The sequence below is a fragment of the Equus asinus genome, chromosome 9 (genome assembly GCF_041296235.1).
Source record: "Equus asinus isolate D_3611 breed Donkey chromosome 9, EquAss-T2T_v2, whole genome shotgun sequence".
Taxonomy (NCBI): domain Eukaryota; kingdom Metazoa; phylum Chordata; class Mammalia; order Perissodactyla; family Equidae; genus Equus; species Equus asinus.
Window position 1 is genome coordinate 72210101 of NC_091798.1, and position 18222 is coordinate 72228322.

At 37.9% G+C, this 18222-nt stretch overlaps 1 protein-coding gene and 1 long non-coding RNA gene across 5 annotated transcripts in view; one reads left to right on the forward strand and one right to left on the reverse strand.

The window, feature by feature from the left end:
- Positions 1 to 15141, reverse strand: part of FAM174A (family with sequence similarity 174 member A) — a 38184-nt gene extending 23043 nt beyond the window's left edge. Inside the window, exon 1 of one of the 2 annotated variants that reach the window (XM_014838813.3) lies at positions 14457 to 15141. In XM_014838813.3, the coding sequence (XP_014694299.1) occupies positions 14457 to 14896 (440 nt within the window). In that variant the 5' untranslated portion in view covers positions 14897 to 15141. The remainder of the gene's footprint in view (positions 1 to 14456) is intronic. The other variant, XM_014838814.3, reaches the window with a different exon arrangement.
- A 96-nt stretch (positions 15142 to 15237) lies between these two features.
- LOC123289813 (uncharacterized) overlaps positions 15238 to 18222 on the forward strand; it is a 329460-nt gene continuing 326475 nt past the window's right edge. For all 3 annotated transcript variants that reach the window (XR_011505928.1, XR_011505929.1, XR_011505930.1), the window contains exon 1: positions 15238 to 15377. This is a non-coding gene — a long non-coding RNA (uncharacterized lncRNA). The remainder of the gene's footprint in view (positions 15378 to 18222) is intronic.

Sequence of the window (18222 nt, forward strand, 5' to 3'; positions counted from 1 at the left end):
TCCCACCTTGCCTCTGACTAGCTCTATGACCAACCCCTCCCACAGATTTCTCTTACAATCTCCTCAGCTCCCAGCCCATCTCTAGCATGGTCTTGTCAGACCTACCCTATTGCTGATTACGGTTTCTGAGGTCAGATATCACACAGAGTATGGTGTGGTGGAGGTAACAGAAAACACATGATAGTAAAGCCCCCAAAATATATTACAATAGCAACTCTAGATAGAGAAAATTACTAACAACAGTTAATATTTACCAACTGTACATATATGTCAGGAAGCAGCTTACAAACATTACCTGATATAATCCTCACAACAATCCTATAAGTACCCTCATTTTATACATAGAAAGGCAGAGCTTGGAAAAAATTTAATTTGAGACAGTAAATGGTAGAGGTAGGATTCAAATACAAGCAATTTGATTCCCAAGCCTGGGTTCTTAAACATTAAGCTATATTGTATTCCTAACGAATCAAAGTAATTTTAACCAAGGTCACAAAATTAGCTACCCAAACAGTCTTCTGATCCCCAATACAATGATCTTACATTAGACCAGATTGGACACACTGCTTTAGTGAACTGTATTTTCTGGTTCATCTCCTTTTGTGGTAGAAACTAACACTTGGTAGCTACGGGCAGTGAAAAGTACATTGATGTTCTTCTAGTCAGGCCATCTCTTAGTTTTGATCACAGTAGCAGAATCTGCTTTTTGTTTACCCAAAAGGAAACCCTCTTCTTCTGCTTTAACAGAAACACAATTTTGTTTAGAGAGCAACTGGGCCCAACCCTAAGAGATACACAATGATCATAAAAATTGGTGTAAACCATTCACAAAAATATAATTTTCCTTTTGCCAGTCACTGTCTAGAGCTGAGCAGATGAAGCAGTTCAGGCAAACGAGAGAGAAGGGGATGCCTCTGGTAGTGGAGTTTCTGGGAAAGATTTTTCTCCCTGTTAACAAAAGAATAAAGGAAGAGAAGGCCTCTTTTCAAGCCCCCTTCTCTCTTTCCCGTTTGAGACACTAATGTGTGAGAACACAATGCTTAAAGCTGAGGCAGCCATCCTATGGAAGATGGAAAAGCCAAAATTCTTGAAAATCTCACAAAGATGCTGAACCAAGCCTAAACCCGCTCATATTCATGATAAGTAAACAGCAACAACAACAAACTATGTCCTTATGTTAAAGTCACTTTTAATTGGATATTCTATTACTTACAGGTAAAAACTCCTAATTCATTAGAGTACTTAGCATTTTAGCTTCTGACTTAGGTTGCCAATCTTCCATCACTCAGATGTGTATTTCCTTCTGATTCTCTTCTTTTTAAGACTCTCTCAGGCAGGTTCTATTAGCAACCCTTCACTCTGAATAAGTTTTTAATCACGTTTTTTCTCAGTAGTTTTCAATAAAAAAATCAGTGCCACAAAAAAAGCCCACTAACTTTTCCTAGTTTCAGTCTACACTTATTTTTTCAGCTCAGCTCAGCGGTCCCATCTCCATCTAGATCATCACATCCTTTCCATCTTTTTCTCTCCTCAAGATTCAGCAGCTCAAATTCATGAAGACGACTGTTTTTAAACTGGACTCCTCAGAGTCCTAGGTTTCAGTTCAGCGCAGTGCTGCTTTTAGCTAGTTTACATATTAGGGCCCTGCCACTAAGCCAGGGCTGTCACTCTCTAGATTGGATTGTGGCCTATGATGTGGCCTAGACTACAATGATAAGATAAACCAATCAGAATATCTGCTTTAGGAAGTTATGTTGGAGAAAACAAAGGCACACATATACAAATACAAACATGAGGCAATTTGAAGGGGTGATGGAGAGAAAAGGATTCATGAAGGTACTACAAGGCATGGTAAAGGGAATGATGGGGCACAGCAGACCTAAATTACAAGAAAGCAAAAAGTAGGAGACGTCAGAAGCTATGAAGTAGAAAAAGATATACATAGTGAATAAGTAAGCCAGTCAAAAGCAAGAAGAAAAAAGAACAGGCAATTAAACAGTAAATAAATTTTGTTAATTTTATATAGTAGCATTACTTTTTCAAGAGCCAGGATAGTTTTGCAATGGGTATAGATGTGCATCCATTACAATGTGTGTAATATATAAGAAAGCGTGCGGAAACAGTGCAGACCAAGCTAACAGCAAAAACATTAAGTGCTTATTATTTTCAGTATCAATAAGAATTTGTCTTACTACTATTCTGTAAAATGCAAATTCATCCCAATGAAAGAGTAAAAATATAATCAATCACTTCAAGAACTCACTGAGAGATATAGAAGGAATGCCAAAAGCAGAATTCAAACTCTGAGTTCTGCAGGAGCTTGGACACTTTCCAGCTGTCTGACCTTTGGTGTATCACTTCATATGGCACACATTACTAGTGCTCGCCAAATCTGGAACACATACATACGCATACACACACACACACTCCCCAGCACTTAACAGAGGCTCCTTTCTAGGCTGAGGCAGTTAAAAGCCCCTGTGCCTTCTTTAATCTCTCTTACCAAGCTCTGACAACTGTGGAGGGTTTATGTTGAAATGGCAAAACCGTAAGATTATGGCCAGCCAAACTGCTGAGTTACCACGTGGAGGACAACTGTCCTGGAGGATAGTCCAAGCTTGCAGCTGAATTTTCGCGAGAAATAAATTTTTATTGCTTTAAACCACTGAGATTGAGATTGTTGGTTACCTCAGCATAATCTATATTGCCCTGATTAAAATAATTTGCCTCTCATATCAGTTCTCAAATCTGTAAAATCATCTATTTACCTCAGAGGTGAGGATAAAGTAAGATAACATCTATTAAAAAACTTTATAAAAACTCTGTATAAATCTATATAAATTCAAGGTGTGTCTAATATGCCTAATAAAATGGAAAATAATATATAAATGATAACATAAGGTTACAATTATTCATAATATAACATGTTCCTAATGTGAATTCATGTTCTATAGACTTCAGTAATAAAGTTAAAACTAAAACCATCATATTAACTGGAGGAGTAGGGGCTTGCATAGAATATTACACATGTACACATATTTATGTAAATTAGCTAGCACAGAAAGGTAAGCTTTTTTTGATCTTTTGTTATACTATTGACAAGACTGGGGAACAAACAGAATTACAATATAAACTAAAGTCAAACCACAGTAAACTTTAACACACTTTAGAAAACACAGTTTGGCTACACAGAAAAAATAACATTATGTGCCAATCAAAATCTCATAAGAAGACTCAATATCTTCATGTTGTTCTACGAATCATCAAATCTATGCTTATTTCTTATCATACAAAAAAGAGTATTAAACAAAATAGCAATAAATATCTTTTAAAAGTTACTGAGGAAAACCTAAATGACTTCTTAAGAAAAGCTTTTAATTACTATAAGATTTGCAATTTATGACTGAAGCACTTTTCATGCTATGTTTTATATTATACTGAACAATGCAACTTACCAATATATCTTTCAAGTCAATTTCAACTTTTTACTGTATTTCTCAAATTTCAGAAGAGTATAAGTAATTTTAAAAATACAGATTTGACAGTGTCTTTACCAAAAATAAAACTAAAGGCAAATGTTGTAATATAGAAGAGAAATACCAAAACAGGAAATGGAGGTCATGGCAAAAGAACTCAAGAACTTTGAAAAGTAGGAGAAGCAGAGGTGATATTCAATATATTTAGCTATTAAACAACTGCAAGACATAAAGATTAACTAATCAAGATAGACACCAGCTGTAACAACTGGTCCAGGTAAACTAGTGGAATGTACTGGAATACCTAATCTGACTATTAGTACTGAACCTTCCTAATTCACATTTGCTGACTATTTTATCTTCAGAAAAACTCTGTAATAACTAACCAGATGCATCTCAACTCAGTTTCTCCTTTTTGTTCCAAATCCAACCTCTCTCAATTACCAGCGAAAGCATCTCCTGGTTGCACTCTATTACAATTTATCTTGATTATTGCAGTTATCTTAGATATACATTAATGAATAATTTGCATATTATTTTGGGTAAATACATGCAAGTAATTTATGCATTTTAAATAAATCCAGTTGACTTTTCTGCACAGCCACAGATCACGAGCTCCACAACTCTTTAAGTATGGAGAGTATTTGAAATGAGTTACAATGATTAGATTATTACAGAATTAATGTTAATACCTCTCTCACAGCTAACTCATATTTCTAATCTTCATTTCCATGCTTTGCTTTAGTTTCCATACATTCTTCCTTTTTCCTTCTGTTATTTATGCAGGAAACATTTGAGTATCTACTATTTTCCCAAAAGCCCTAAGGAACAAATAGTGCAGAAAAGAAGACAGACAAGGTTACTAACTATTACAGTTCACTGACAGTAATATTATAACGTAAGTGCTGTGGTCTGAATGTTTGTGTCCCTCCAAAATTCACATTGAAACCCAACCCCCAAGGTGATGGTATTAGGAGGTAGGGCCTTTGGGAGGTGAGTAGGTCAAGAAGGCAGAGCTCTCATACGTAGGATTAGTATCCTTATAAGAGGCTCGAGAAAGCTCCCTTGTCCTTCCACCATGTGACATTACACCTAGAAGGCACTGTCCATGAACCAGAAAGTGAGCTCTCAGCAGACACCAAATCTGCCATCAGCCAGTACCATGATCTTAGACTCCCAGCCTCCAGAACTGTGAGAAATAAATTTCTGTTGTTCATAAACCATCCAGCCTACAGTACTTTTCTTATAGCAGCCCAAACAGACTAAGACAACAGGTATTCAGAGGAGGTCTGTGATCACAGAGGTTTTCTGGTACAGCTGATGTTTTATTTTTATCTTCAAAGACAACTAGGAGTTAGATAAAAGAAAGAATGCATGCAATCCTTCTGCTTGAAAAATGCACTTCCATAAAAATATGGCATGCTTGAGGCTGAAACATAAGATATACAGAGAAAATGAGAACAGAGAGTCAGATTGAGGAAGACCTTAAATGCTAAGCTAAGGCGTATAAACCTCATCCCATCAGACGCCATAGAATAACACAGCCCAACAAAACTTTCTGAAATGATGGAAATACTCTATATTGCGCTGTCCAATACAGTAGCTACCAGACTCATGATTATCGAGCTCTTGAAATGTGGCTAGTGCATCTAACGAACCAGATTTTAATTTTATTTAATTTAAACTTACTTAAATTTTAAAAAAGCCACATGTAGGTAGTAGCTACCATACTGTACAGCCATAAAGGATTATAAGCACAAATAGAGCATGACGAGATTTACATTTCTAAAGGAAACTAGCTGTTCAGTGTGGAAGGTAGATTGAAAGAGCGACATACCTGGATAGAGAAACAAGTTAGAATGAGACCACAGTAGCCAAATGATGTAAGCCTAAACTAATGTGATGTCAATGGAGCTCACAAAGTGGTAATGTAATAAAAAACATTTGGAAATTGCAAATGGGTGATTGGCTGTAGATGGTAAGCAAAAGGGAGAGACCTGAGGTGGCTCAGGTTTCTAGTTTGAGAAACTGTGCATATGGTGATGCCATTTACCTTTAAAGAACAAAGTGAGGGGAGTTTGGGGATAAAAATGATGGTTTCAAGTTTAAACTTTATGAGTTTGAATCACCCTATCCAGTAAGAAGTTGGCTGACTACATAAGATGGAAACTCGGAAGGCAATTAATAGCTTAGAGGTGGTAATTAAAGAAGTGAACTTTGGATGGGTCACTCAGAGAACATGGACAGTCAAAGTGCAAAAAGTTAAGGAAAGGGCCCACAGAACATAGAAATTTAGGAGGTAAAAGTCATTTTCTTTCACAAATATTTAATAAATGCCTTCTGTCTTGCAGGAACTGGGAAGGGTCTTTAGGGCAAAGACGAATAAGATACAGGCTCTGCTCTCTAGGAAGTTAGAGTTGTAGAAGAATCCTAAAAATAGAAAGAGTCCATGGAGAAAGAAGTTCATGGAGGGGCTGGCCAAGTGGCTGAGTGGTTAGATTCACATGCTCCACTTCAATGGCCTGGGGTTTGCGGGTTCAGATCCTGGGTGTGGCTCATCCAGCCATGCTATGGTGGCATCCCACATAGAAGAATTAGAATGACCTACGACTAGCATATACAGCTATGTAATGGGGCTCTGGGGAGGGAAAAAAAGAAAGGAAGATTGGCAATAAATGTTAGCTCAGGGCCAATCTTCCCCACCAAAAAAAAAAAAAAAAAAAAAGCAGCAGCAGCAGCAGCTTGTGGAGAAGATGGGGAAAAAACACTCAAAGAGGTAAGAAGAAACTCAGAAGAGGTAAGGAAAAAGTCAGAAGCCAAAGTAAGAAATAATGTATTGACTGCTACAAGAAAGAGAGGTAAATGTTCATAAAATTGAGATGATGTGGTTATTAACTACCCGCTGCAAGGGCAATTTTAGAGTGGTGGAAGTAGAAACCAGACTGTAACAAGCAGAGGAGGGAATGAACGATGTGCAACAGGATCATTTCAGTGGAGGATGTCGCTCCTCTCCTGTCCATGCTATTCCTACCACAGGGACTTTATTTAGATTCTCTCTCTCCATGTCTTCTCAAGGATCTTCCTTTCCTTTAACTCAGTATTTCCTTTTCTACTGATTCTTTCTCTACTACTGACATTCGAATATACTTGGATATTCTGTTCTTAAATGGACATTCCTCCTTCTCTCTCTCATCCAATATTTCTCCCTGATTGCACGGCCAAGATTAAGACCAAAAAATAACCAAGGAGAAATGGCCAAATGAAAAGTGGATTCAGTTATAGGGCAAGTTCTTAGATCATTCCCATTAATTAGAGACAAAGATCTCAGTCTTCTATACAAATATAATAGTTTTTGCCATATTAAGTGACTTTCCAAATAGACTTGTCTATGGGAACGAGATTCCCAAGCATCCTCCTCAGACTAGCTTGATCTCGTCACCACATTCCTCAAAGTTCAATCTATTACCACAAACAGCAATGGCATTCCTTCATTAGAAGTTAAGCATCTTGAGGGAAAATATGGCTTTTTAGTTATCTTTGAAGTCCCAGTACCCAGAGCAGTCTGAGTGATGTAAGAATCACTAAAATTTATCACAGACTGATTTGACTGGATTTAAAGCTGGTTCATATGATAACTTGTCCAGGTACTTCTTTACATAATCCACATTCAGCACCATCCTAGAACAACTCCCCAACCACTGTCATACATGCAACAAAGATTCCCTCAGCACTTGGAATAGCTAGGAAGGCTCAACGTGAACAGAGATCAGGGCAAGGTCTCAAGCATTAACCCCACACGGACATCAATTTCTAAGTGTGGCACGACATGAAAAAGGTTGGGAAGAATTGGCCTGACCCCATTACCCTACCCCGAACAAATTAACCTCATTACTTTTATCTCCCAGAATTGCACACATAATAAATATTGCTTAAATACAGAAAATCCTATTATCACATGTGGAAGAACAGAGTAAAAAGATAGCTTTAGAACCACTTGCAGAAATCTAGATTATGTCTATAGTACAGGAGAAAAGGGAAGAGACCAGTGGAAGAGATCAGAAAAGAGTATTAAGAGAAGAAAAATAATAATCATTATCACAACTAAAATTCATTGAAGTTATTATGCGCCAGGAACGGTGCTTTGTATAGATCCGCAAAACATTCCTTTCTGGTAAATATTACCATTTTCTCTATTTCACAAAACCTGAGCTGAACTTTAGCGATGCCATGTAACTCACCTAAAGGCCCACAGCTAGTGTACTTTGGTACAAAGCTGGGATTAGAACTCAGGGAACCTGACTTCCCATCAGGCTACACTGAAATGAGATCAGGATAGTATAATGGAACAGAAGTCAATAGAGGAAAATAAGAATGAAATGATCAATAACAAATGCAGAGAACTGTTCACAATGAAAACTGTTCTGGTAGAATAAAGAACATTTGGTAATTTGGAGGTGATTAGTGACCTTACAGACTACTGGTCAAATTGCCCGCGACTTTTTGAGGCAGTCCTAGAGACTGGTACTTAAAATTGGTGGGTTAAAAAATGTCTAGCAAGGTGGATATGAATAATTTATATTCCTCCTCAAAGCCTAGAGCAAAGATGGATCAGGGAGGTGAATATCTGTGGTTTTGGTGCTTGCATCCTTTTCCTTATTGCGCTCTATATTCCTTTATTGGTAATATCTCTACCACAGCATACAAAAATAATCTGGTGAGATGATAATTAGGATTGTCACCATCCCTGCCAAGAGGTGGGCCAAATTTAATTATCCTTCCTTGGAATTTGATTCCTGAGCTGAGGGACAAAGAGACTGAAAACTACTGCATAATCATACAATGGAATGTTCTTGCAAAGAAACCTCGTTGGCATTTTGGTTTGTCTCCTTACCTGCCTTAGTTCCTACCTGTTCCCAACACCTTACTCTCCAGTTTCTCTTTAACTTTTTGAGATCTCAAAATTCTTCCAGTAAATCCCCTTTAACTTGGCCAGGGTTGTTTCACATATTTAACTAAAATAGTAATTGATACAAGCAGTTATTTAATCTTCCTTTAATATTAGAAAGAAGCATGAAAGTAGTATATAGGAGGAGAAAGATAAGGGATGTTATTTCTTTTGAGAAAATAATAAAATAACTATTTTCCTTACCTGAACATTTCTTTTTTCAGTCTAACCAAGCCTGCTTCATTCACTAAATGTTGGATGTAAACACTGTGCTTAGTCTGGGATTAAAAAAATGGTAACTGAATAGCCTCTGTTCTCAAGGAGTTTTTCTGAGTCTTCCTCAGCAACTTCATTTCACACTGACCCTGGACATATCAGACTGCTATACCATTAAGACATGATAACCTTGACATTTTGGCATTTACCACAAAGCCAAATTAACATTTTACATCATTTTAAGAGTATGACTAAACATTTTGGGAAGGTAAGTTTCATCTCTGCAAAGAATATCAATTCCTTAAGAATGTGTACTTGTTAAACACATTCCCAAGCTCCGGGTCTCTCTACACGAAACATTCAATATATACCACCTAGCTGAATAAATGATGGCAAACAAGGACAATTTATACTTGCTGGGAAAACTCCACTTTCCAAGGATCTATCAACAACTACACTGGAAGTTCCACACAGGCAGGACTTTTCCCAACTTGAGCACTACTAATCCTCATCACAGGGCCAAGCCCGGACACACAGGAGGTAATCAGTAGTATTTACTGAATAAATGGGAGTGAGTAAACACATATATGTTACAAAGTCAAAGTGTTCCCTGTTTTTGCCTAAACTGAGTGATTTCTACTGATGTCTTATGATTTCACAAGGAGTGCTGAAACCATATGCCTTCTGGGAGAAAAAGAAAATAAATTTCTTAACTGAGATTCTTCTTAAGTTAACTAGATGGGAAAAAGATCATTACCAATCTCACAATCATAAGGCAATAATGACTTGCTCTAGGAGGAGTTGAGTTAGAAATATGTACGATCATATTAACAGAAGTTGCTTTAAAATGCCACCACTCCCTGACTACATCCAGCAAATCAAGAAAATTTTTGAATGAAAAGGGAGGTAGCGGATGAAGTAGAATACTAAATTATTTCAGCTTCGCACAGACATAATGATCAATAAGTGCTAGGGTAGACTCACTTTTTAAAAGGGAAATTTGGGGCATTTAATATTCACAAAATCCATTAAGTTTTAAACAGAAAGGCACTGTGCACACAATATCCATTTGGTTTTTCTCCATAGCCATCCTTAAATACAATATCACTTTAAACTGGTTACTTTAAGTACTTACAGGAAGCAACATAGTGGCTAGGCATGTTGAGAAAGTTCAGACAGAGCTGGATTTCAATGCAGTTCTGCCAAGTCCTATATATATCCCCTTAGACAACTTATTTAATCGTACTCAGCCTCAATTTCTTCACCTGTACAAGAATGGTATTACCTACTTTGAAGGTTTTTGCAAGAACTAAATTGGAAAATGCATGTAAAGTATGTGGGCATTGTATCTGACAAGCAATGAATGAATGTTAGATAATATAACGGTAAGATCTCAAAAGTAATGTTTAAGTTACATAGGGAAGTTTCTTCTTTTAAAGAAACCTAATTTTGTGTTTTAGCTTATAGGTGTGGAAATCATTAAAATTAAATTAATATTAGGTATTTACCATACACTAAGTATTACTAGGATCTGCTTTTTAATTTGTTTTCACAGCATTCTGTACATTCTTTATTATCTATGTGATTGATTGATTAATGTCTCTCTGCTCCTCTAGCCTATAAGTGCCATGGAAGCAGAAATATCTATATCTTTCACAACTGATCCCGAATGCCCAGGTTCTGAGCAGCTGAATAAATACTGACTACCTGAATAGGGGCTAGCATACTAAATTTCATGCCCATGTCCACCATATAAAATAGCTATCTATCTCAGCTTACAGAGGAGATCTTAAACTGGAAAGGTTAAATGACTTGCTAAAGATTATAGAGGAAAAAAGTGTCAGGGTTGGAATCTAAGCCTTGGTCTCCTTCCAACACACCATATTGAACACAAAATGAAAAAGCATCAATGTTATGGTATGAAAAAAGAAATAATTCCCCACTTTTAAGGCAAGGACCATTATTCACAAAGTTATACCGGAAATTGCCTTTATATAATCAACATATATGCTAAAAATAATAATGACTTTATAGAGTAATTTTTTTCTTGCTTTATAGATTTTCCTGTGAGAAGGATGCCCTACAGAGAGGAAGGAAATCTAAGTATTAATTGAAATCTTCAGACTTCTTTGTTCTGTCAGTGGGTAGCAATTACCCTTAAATTTCCAAATCTTCGCCACCTACAATATAAAGAATTAACTAGGAACACTCATTCATTAGGCAACTACTTATTCAGTGCCTACCATATGTTGTACATAATGTTTAGCACTAGGGATACAGTAGAGAATAAGGCAGACAATGAGCCTCTTCTCACAGATATTATGTATTTTTAGGAAGTCTGCTGTTCCTACTGTGTTCCTTGTATATATTTTTCAATTTCTACAGAGAATCTCATTGTTTTTTGGAATATTTCCAGTCTCAAAGTGGAAATATTTCTAGTGTCATACTCATTATAACTGAATTATATTAAAACAAAACAATTTGGAATTTCACGGAGTTCAAGTATTTTACAGGCAAAATATTCTCAGTGTTGCCTCATGTCAGTCAAGAAAATGATGATTTTAACCCATTCTTCCCCCTTGGCACAAATAACTAATGTTGGTATGCTGCCCCACATACTTTGGAAGTACGGGACCAAAATGGGCATTTACCAAAATTAATCGTTTTCATCTCATAATCTGGAAGCAAAAAGCATGAACTCTGAACATTGCCCAGCATTATCAGCATCAATCAAGCTTTGGACATCAGGTAGCCAACTAAATTTAGGACTTTGACTGAATGAATGTACTAGATACTGGTTAAAGAGTGGAGTTTTTCTTAGCCACAGTTCAAAATTTGGCTGCTAACACACAACACATTAGTGAGTCATCCAAGAGAAGCAGACCAAAAAGACCGTACCCTTCCAAGCTTCATAGAAATGAAGATAGAAAATCAATGGCAATCAACATTTACATATAAGATTATAAGGTGGAAGCAAAATGAAGAAGGATCATCCCAAAAGAGTTATCATCAGACCCATAATTAATATGTATAAGAAACATAATACTCAGGGTATTCTGGATCTTTACAGGAATATACAGACAGCATTAAATACCAATTATATAGTGAGAAAAGTATTTTCTGCTTCAATTTTCTCCTAATCTTTCTTTATATGAAGAAGAAAGTCTCAGTTTGGTGGTAATATGTTTCTAACAGCTCGCAAACATTTTCTAACTTCCCCCTTAACAGAAAGTGGGCCTGGATTTGCTAGCTTTTGTGAACCAATAGTTTCTAGCTCAAATAATATTGTTCACACCTGTGGTTTTCAAAAATTTTGGTCTTGGGATTCCTTTACATTCTTAAAAATTATTCAGGAGCCCAAAAAGCTTATATTTATGTGGATTATATATCAATACTTAACGTGAATTAAACCTAAGGAAATTTTAAAATACTTAACACTTGATTTAAAATAATAATAAATCTACTATATGTTAACATAACTTTTTAGGGAAAATATATTGTCAAAAAGAAAACAAAAAAAGGTGAAAAAATGGCATTGATTCAGATCTTTTCAAATCCTTTTAATGTCTGGCTTAAACAGAATTAGATAGAAGATAGAAAGAAAGAGAAAACAGAAAACAGATTTTCATATTTGCTTCTGCATTCAGGCATTTGCATTGTGTTGTTTGGTTGAAAGATATGAAGAAAATCCAGATTCACACAGATATGAACTTGGAAAAGGGAAGAGCATTTTAATACCCTTTTCAGATACTGGTGTTTATTCCTTTTTGATACTACACCAAAACTCAACAAGAGGTAGTCTCTTATAACTTAGTTGCCACATAGAATCTGAAACTATATCAATCAACTTCTTGTAATAAGCTTGTAAGAGAATATTATTTTGAAAGTAGTTTTGATCTTGCAGATCCCCTGAAGAGGTCTCCCACCCACCCCAGGGTTCCCTAGACCACATGTCTAGAACCACTGGTTTACACCATACTTTTTCAACCAGCTATTTAAGTAAGGGATGTTGGTTTTCCATTCAGAAAATAATAAACAGATTTGTTTAAAAGGAAACATTTAGTTTAAATAAACACATTTAAAGAAATATATGAAATAATAGAGGGAAAAATGCGAAATAGTTTGGAAAATAATAAACCAGTGCCTTCCTGAAAATCTATCCTCTACTCTATTTTATAGAGGAGGAAACTACCTAGACAGTGCTCCCTCAGCTCTTCTCTTGGCTAGCTCCTTCTAATAGTGACGTCTTGGCTCTCTATGCCAGCTCTTCACAGAGGTGGTCCCCAATTAACTCACTTAAAGAGGCTTTATTATAGATTATTCTAAATCAATCTTATTACATGGTTGGAATATTTTAATATCATGATTAGTATCATAAAACAATTTTACTTCAGTAACAAAGGAATGTATTAAATGGAGGCTATTGATAACAATAACAAATATCACTAGTTGGATTATGTAATTCTTTTTCTACTTGATAAAGCATTAAGGGTGGCAGAAAAATAAGTGGCAATCACCTACTTTTATGTATAATAGGTACTTAGAACACAATGCCCAGTTTACTTAAGCAAAAGGCTGATGATAGGTCAGGACATAGATATCTTGTTAATGGGAAAAAAACTCAAAGTAAGCAGTGGATTTTACAATCATAGATTATCATTAGACCCCATAGGGCATCAGATAAATCACTTTACCCTTCTGGATCAGTTTCCTTATATGTAAACTGAAAGGTGTCATTTAAGTGATCACATCTGTTCCAAATCTGAAATTTAAATAAGTCCATGATCTAGTATTCTGTAGCAAGAATAGGCTCAAAAAACTATTTCGTAAATTTAAACTTTTGAATGTTAGAATTATTATTTACAGATGAATTCACTTTAGAAAGGTTTTTTTCTGTGTGAAATACAAATTTATCCATTTATTAATTCAAATTTTTGCAAATTTAAAGTTAGATACACTTATAGTTTTGTTGGGCTACCAAAAATTTGCTCTAGTATTAAAACTGGATATTTATGACTTTTTTTCCTTTGCTGCATAGGTATCAATTTACCATCTTATCATGCAACCGATACCACTTTGCACTGAAATACTTTGTGTCATACAAAATGAATGCTAAATATTTCTGATTAATAGGGACCATGTCATAGATTGAACTATACAAAACTGTCACTTTTCCAGGTCAAAAAATAGTGGAATGTAGGAAACTTCATATGGTACAATCTAATTACTTAGGCAGCAGATTAAAAGCCAATACTAAGAAACTGCTAGTAAGAAAAAACTTTTCTTCTTTTAAATTTTATAAAATAAAATACCCATAATAAGGTTCTTCTGCACTACTATTACTCCATTCAAGTAAGAACGGATTTCCTACTAAGTCGCAGTATTGTACAAAGAACTCTTTAAGACTTACAATCTACTAAATAGGAATCCTGTTCTTAAGAAGTTTGCATTCTCATAGGCAAAATGACAAAGCACACAACCATGTATAGTGTAGAAAGAGAGAAGTATTAGAAGACAGCATGATCGAATACAAGAGCTTCTTCAGGCAAAGTGTGCTCTATGAGACGAGGTAAAGAGATCTGTAGGTGGGTTACTAATTTACAATTTACAATGAAAGGGAGAAAATATTTGTTTTAAATTCTCTCCCAAAGGTACTACAGACTTTTAAGACACTCATCTGCGCAGTCTCTTTCAGGCAGACACCTCTGATACTGGAGGCGTGGAGGGGGCAACGCCGGGTCACAAAAATCTGCCTTCCTAGGTCACCAGGCAGCCCATCTCAGGCCTGCAGGGGGCCGCTGATCGAGGCTTCGCCTCACCTGACCGTCCTGACGACGAAGTACACCAGCACCGCGCCGCTCACCACCATCAACACGGTCAGCGCCCGCTGGGTCATGGGCTTATCGCTGGGGTTGGGGCTCACAGCGAGACCGCCACCCACTGAGCCTTCTTCCCCCGCCTTCCCTCCTAGGTCGCTGGCCGCAAGCCCCGCCCCGGGGCTGCTGCCATTGCTGCTCTCAGCGCCCCGCGGCCCCGCGGCTTCGGCCGGAGCGCGGCCTGGGGACTGGGCGGCGGTGGGGCCGGGCGGCAGAGGCGGCAGGGTTCGCGACCCATGGTCCGGAGGCCCGGGGTCCGGCGCAGCCTCGGCCGCCTGCAGCAGCACCGCCAAAGGCCCTCTGAACCCTGGCAGCAGCAGCAGCAGCAGGAGGGCGGAGGCCAGGAGGCGGCTGGGGCAGCAGCTGCAGCGTGGGGCCTCCATTGTCCCCAGACCGCCCTCTCACCACGCGGGAGCCGCAGGGCCCGCCGCCCAGGCTGCAGGAGGGATCATGGGCGCAGTGGAGAACGAGGAAGAGGTGACCAAATCCCGGGCTGAGGCTGGGCCGTGGCAGGTGGCAGAGGCGGCAGCGGCGGCAGCTGCCAGAAGAACCGGAAGTTCGTACATCTCAGCAGCCACTGCTACTACTGACGCCCTGGGTTGCTAACATGTAGAGGCAGGCGCTTTCAGTGACGTCAGGCCCGCACGACGGTCTGCGCACGCGCCTTGCCGGAAGCAGCGGGGACTGCTCAGCGGATGGGTTACAAGTAAGAACGTAAACGAAGGAGTTTGTAAAGTGTGAAGCAACTCCTTGCGTGAGGGAACCGTGAGAGACCGGAATCTTATAATTTGAGTTCCTTGGTGAAAACTGCAGAACCACAGCTAATGATTGCTGAAGAGAGGCTTGACACTTCCCTCAGCTCAGGTACAAATTTTTAGACAGGTTTCTTCTTGCCACTGGATCCCCAACCTCCCTTTCCTTAGAGCATTTACTTTAGAAAGCTTGCAATTGTAATTTCGTTCTCTGCCCTTTTGAGATATAAATCTTCTTTTAAAGCTCTTGCCCGTTTTACAACCCAGGACTGTCTTTGTTAGGGACCTAGGAGCCGTCCTTTTGAGATGTAATAAAAAAGATAGCGTTCCTATCTCTCAGTCTCTGTGTATGAGTAGGAGCCTAACAGGCAGGCACCTTGTTCCAAGTTGGAAAACTACCTCCTGTCACGAAGCTACGAGAAAAAGTTTACTTTTCTTTTGGGTAAACCCAGTTAGTGAACACAGGCGGCTTATGATGCTCCCTAAATCTTTTAAAATCTCTCCAGCTCTGTTTCTTTCTGGGGAGTTGAACTCCGAGTTCTGGCCTCTCTCCTCTATTGCTATAATCTTGACTAAAGTCTTCTTTGCCTGTTTAATTTTGACACCAATAACATAGAACTTGGATTTGACCAGATACTAGCAAACGAAAAAACACATGACCAGAAGCCAAAGTTAATATTTGTTCTTTTTAAAAATTTATTCAACAAATTGTCTAGAGTTTCTACTCCTTGCTTAGCACTGTGCTAAATTATGAGTATTGGCTGATAGAAAAATAAGATGGGATCCTTGCTCTGATAGTACTTAGGTCCAAATGGAGATGACACAATAAACAACTGCACTTATTCTGAATTCTGAAGTGTGTCTTATAAATGACAAGGGGCACTTGTCTACAGTACTTGATCTACAGTAAAACTTTTGTAAAGGACTACTCCAGGTAGAGTGGACAGGATAGGGTCCTTTAGCTGCTTGGAGGTAACAGAGTATTGCAGTCGTTCCTGCCTGGTAGAATTGCAGGGACTAGGCATCTTAATGCTGAGTTCCAGTGTGAGGAAGACCATTGGTGACACACCCTAATTTTAGCTTCCAACCTGGCATTTTTCAGTAATAAAGTGGCTCTTTGGATTTCCTATCTCCCTTATTCGCAACCTTACTCAGAGCCATACGTAGAAGAGGCTGGGTATTTTATGCTACTCCCTATCACCCCTCAAAAACAGATAGTCAGCAGTTCCAAAAACAAAAAGTGCATCGTCTGACTTTCTTTACAGTATCTCATTTTACCTTTGTGTTCCTCATCTTGATTAATAGTATTATTCTTCTCCCAGGTTCTCAGGCATAAAATCTTAGAGTCACCCTTTACCCTTGGCTTCTCATCTGCAGCAGTCCTTTCCAGTAACTGGGACATGCAAAGTGCTAAATAATCCTGAAATAACAGAGCCAAACTAATCGTTCCAAATGATTACAGCATGTCATGTTCTAATGTTTCTCCAAAGGTGACTCCAAGTCACCTGAATCAGAATCAGAGATAGCATTTGTTAAAAATGCATGTTCTAGGTCACTATTCCAGAACTTCTCAGCCAGAATTTTTAGGAGTGGGGACATGGACTATGTATGCATTTTTATTAAGCTCTCAGTGTGATTTTCATTTACACTAAAGTTTAAGAATCTCTCCTTTTCTTTGCCACTTGTATTCGGATTTTGTCCAATCTTCTCTAGTTCCCTAACATCTTTTTCATAAGTCAGCTCTTTTTCCATTCCCTGCTTCTGAGAAGGAATCATTTTTATATTGCTTGGGCTATACACTAGCCTACTTGACTCCAAGCCCTTTCTACCTTCAATTAAACTCTATATATTATTGCCAGGGTAAACTTTCAGGCTCAGATCTCTCTTAAAATAGCAAAAGAACAACAAACAAATAGATTTTTTCCCCAGAGAGTCTCAGTTCTCGACAACAGTGATCTTAAGCAAGCAAAGCACCTGCAAATTATTGTGTTCTTTGCAGAATACCGTATTATTTGTAAAGCATAATGAAACAATATTTCCAATTCCATCACTGGAACTAGGAGAAAGTCTCCTGGGAGAAAATATTGTTTTTTGCTCATGTAATACAAAATGACAATTTGGGGCACACATCTTGATTTAAAAGACAAGTTGTCAAACTAAGTGTAATTGATGTTTCTGAATTTTTTAAATTAATAATACTACTTGTTCATTTACTTGTTTTCAGTTGGCTTGCAAACAAGTTCTGCCAAGCACTGGAGATTTGAAAACATATAGGAGAGAAAAATTCTTAGAACAAGGAATTTATATCAATTTACTTAAATTAATCTGCATATTAGGAAAAGACCACCATTATTCTAATTTATCAGGGAACACCTCAGCTGACAGAACACCATTCTTCCATGAAAATACTGTTAAAAAACCACTGACCTACTGAGTGAAATCTAAACCTCTCAGTCTGGTATTGACAATAATTTTGGATGTTAATTAAGCATATATTGTGTACCAGATATCATGTTATCAAATATTAAATGATTAGCTTTGTTAATCCTCACCAAAAACACCCAATCCATTATCAGTCCTGTTTTACAATGAAGGAAACTGAGACACCGTGATTACACTGAGGGTAATCAATTTGGCAAAAATCCACATGAGTAAAAGCAATAGAGCTGGACTGTGAACCCAGGCAGTCTAGCAGCAGAGGTGAGCTGTTCCCTGCTATGGTTTATCTTCTAATTAAAGGTTTCCATGATTTGAATCTAGCTTATTATCTCGATCAGCTATTGCTAGAATAATGCTTCGTAACCAAAAGATCTCAGTGGCATACAGAAAAATAAGCACTGAGCCAGCCCTGATGGCCTGGTGGTTAAAGTTTGGCACATTCCACTTCAGTGGCCTGGGTTCAGTTCCCAGGTACTGAACCACACCACCTGTCTGTCAGTAGCCGTGCTGTGGTGCCA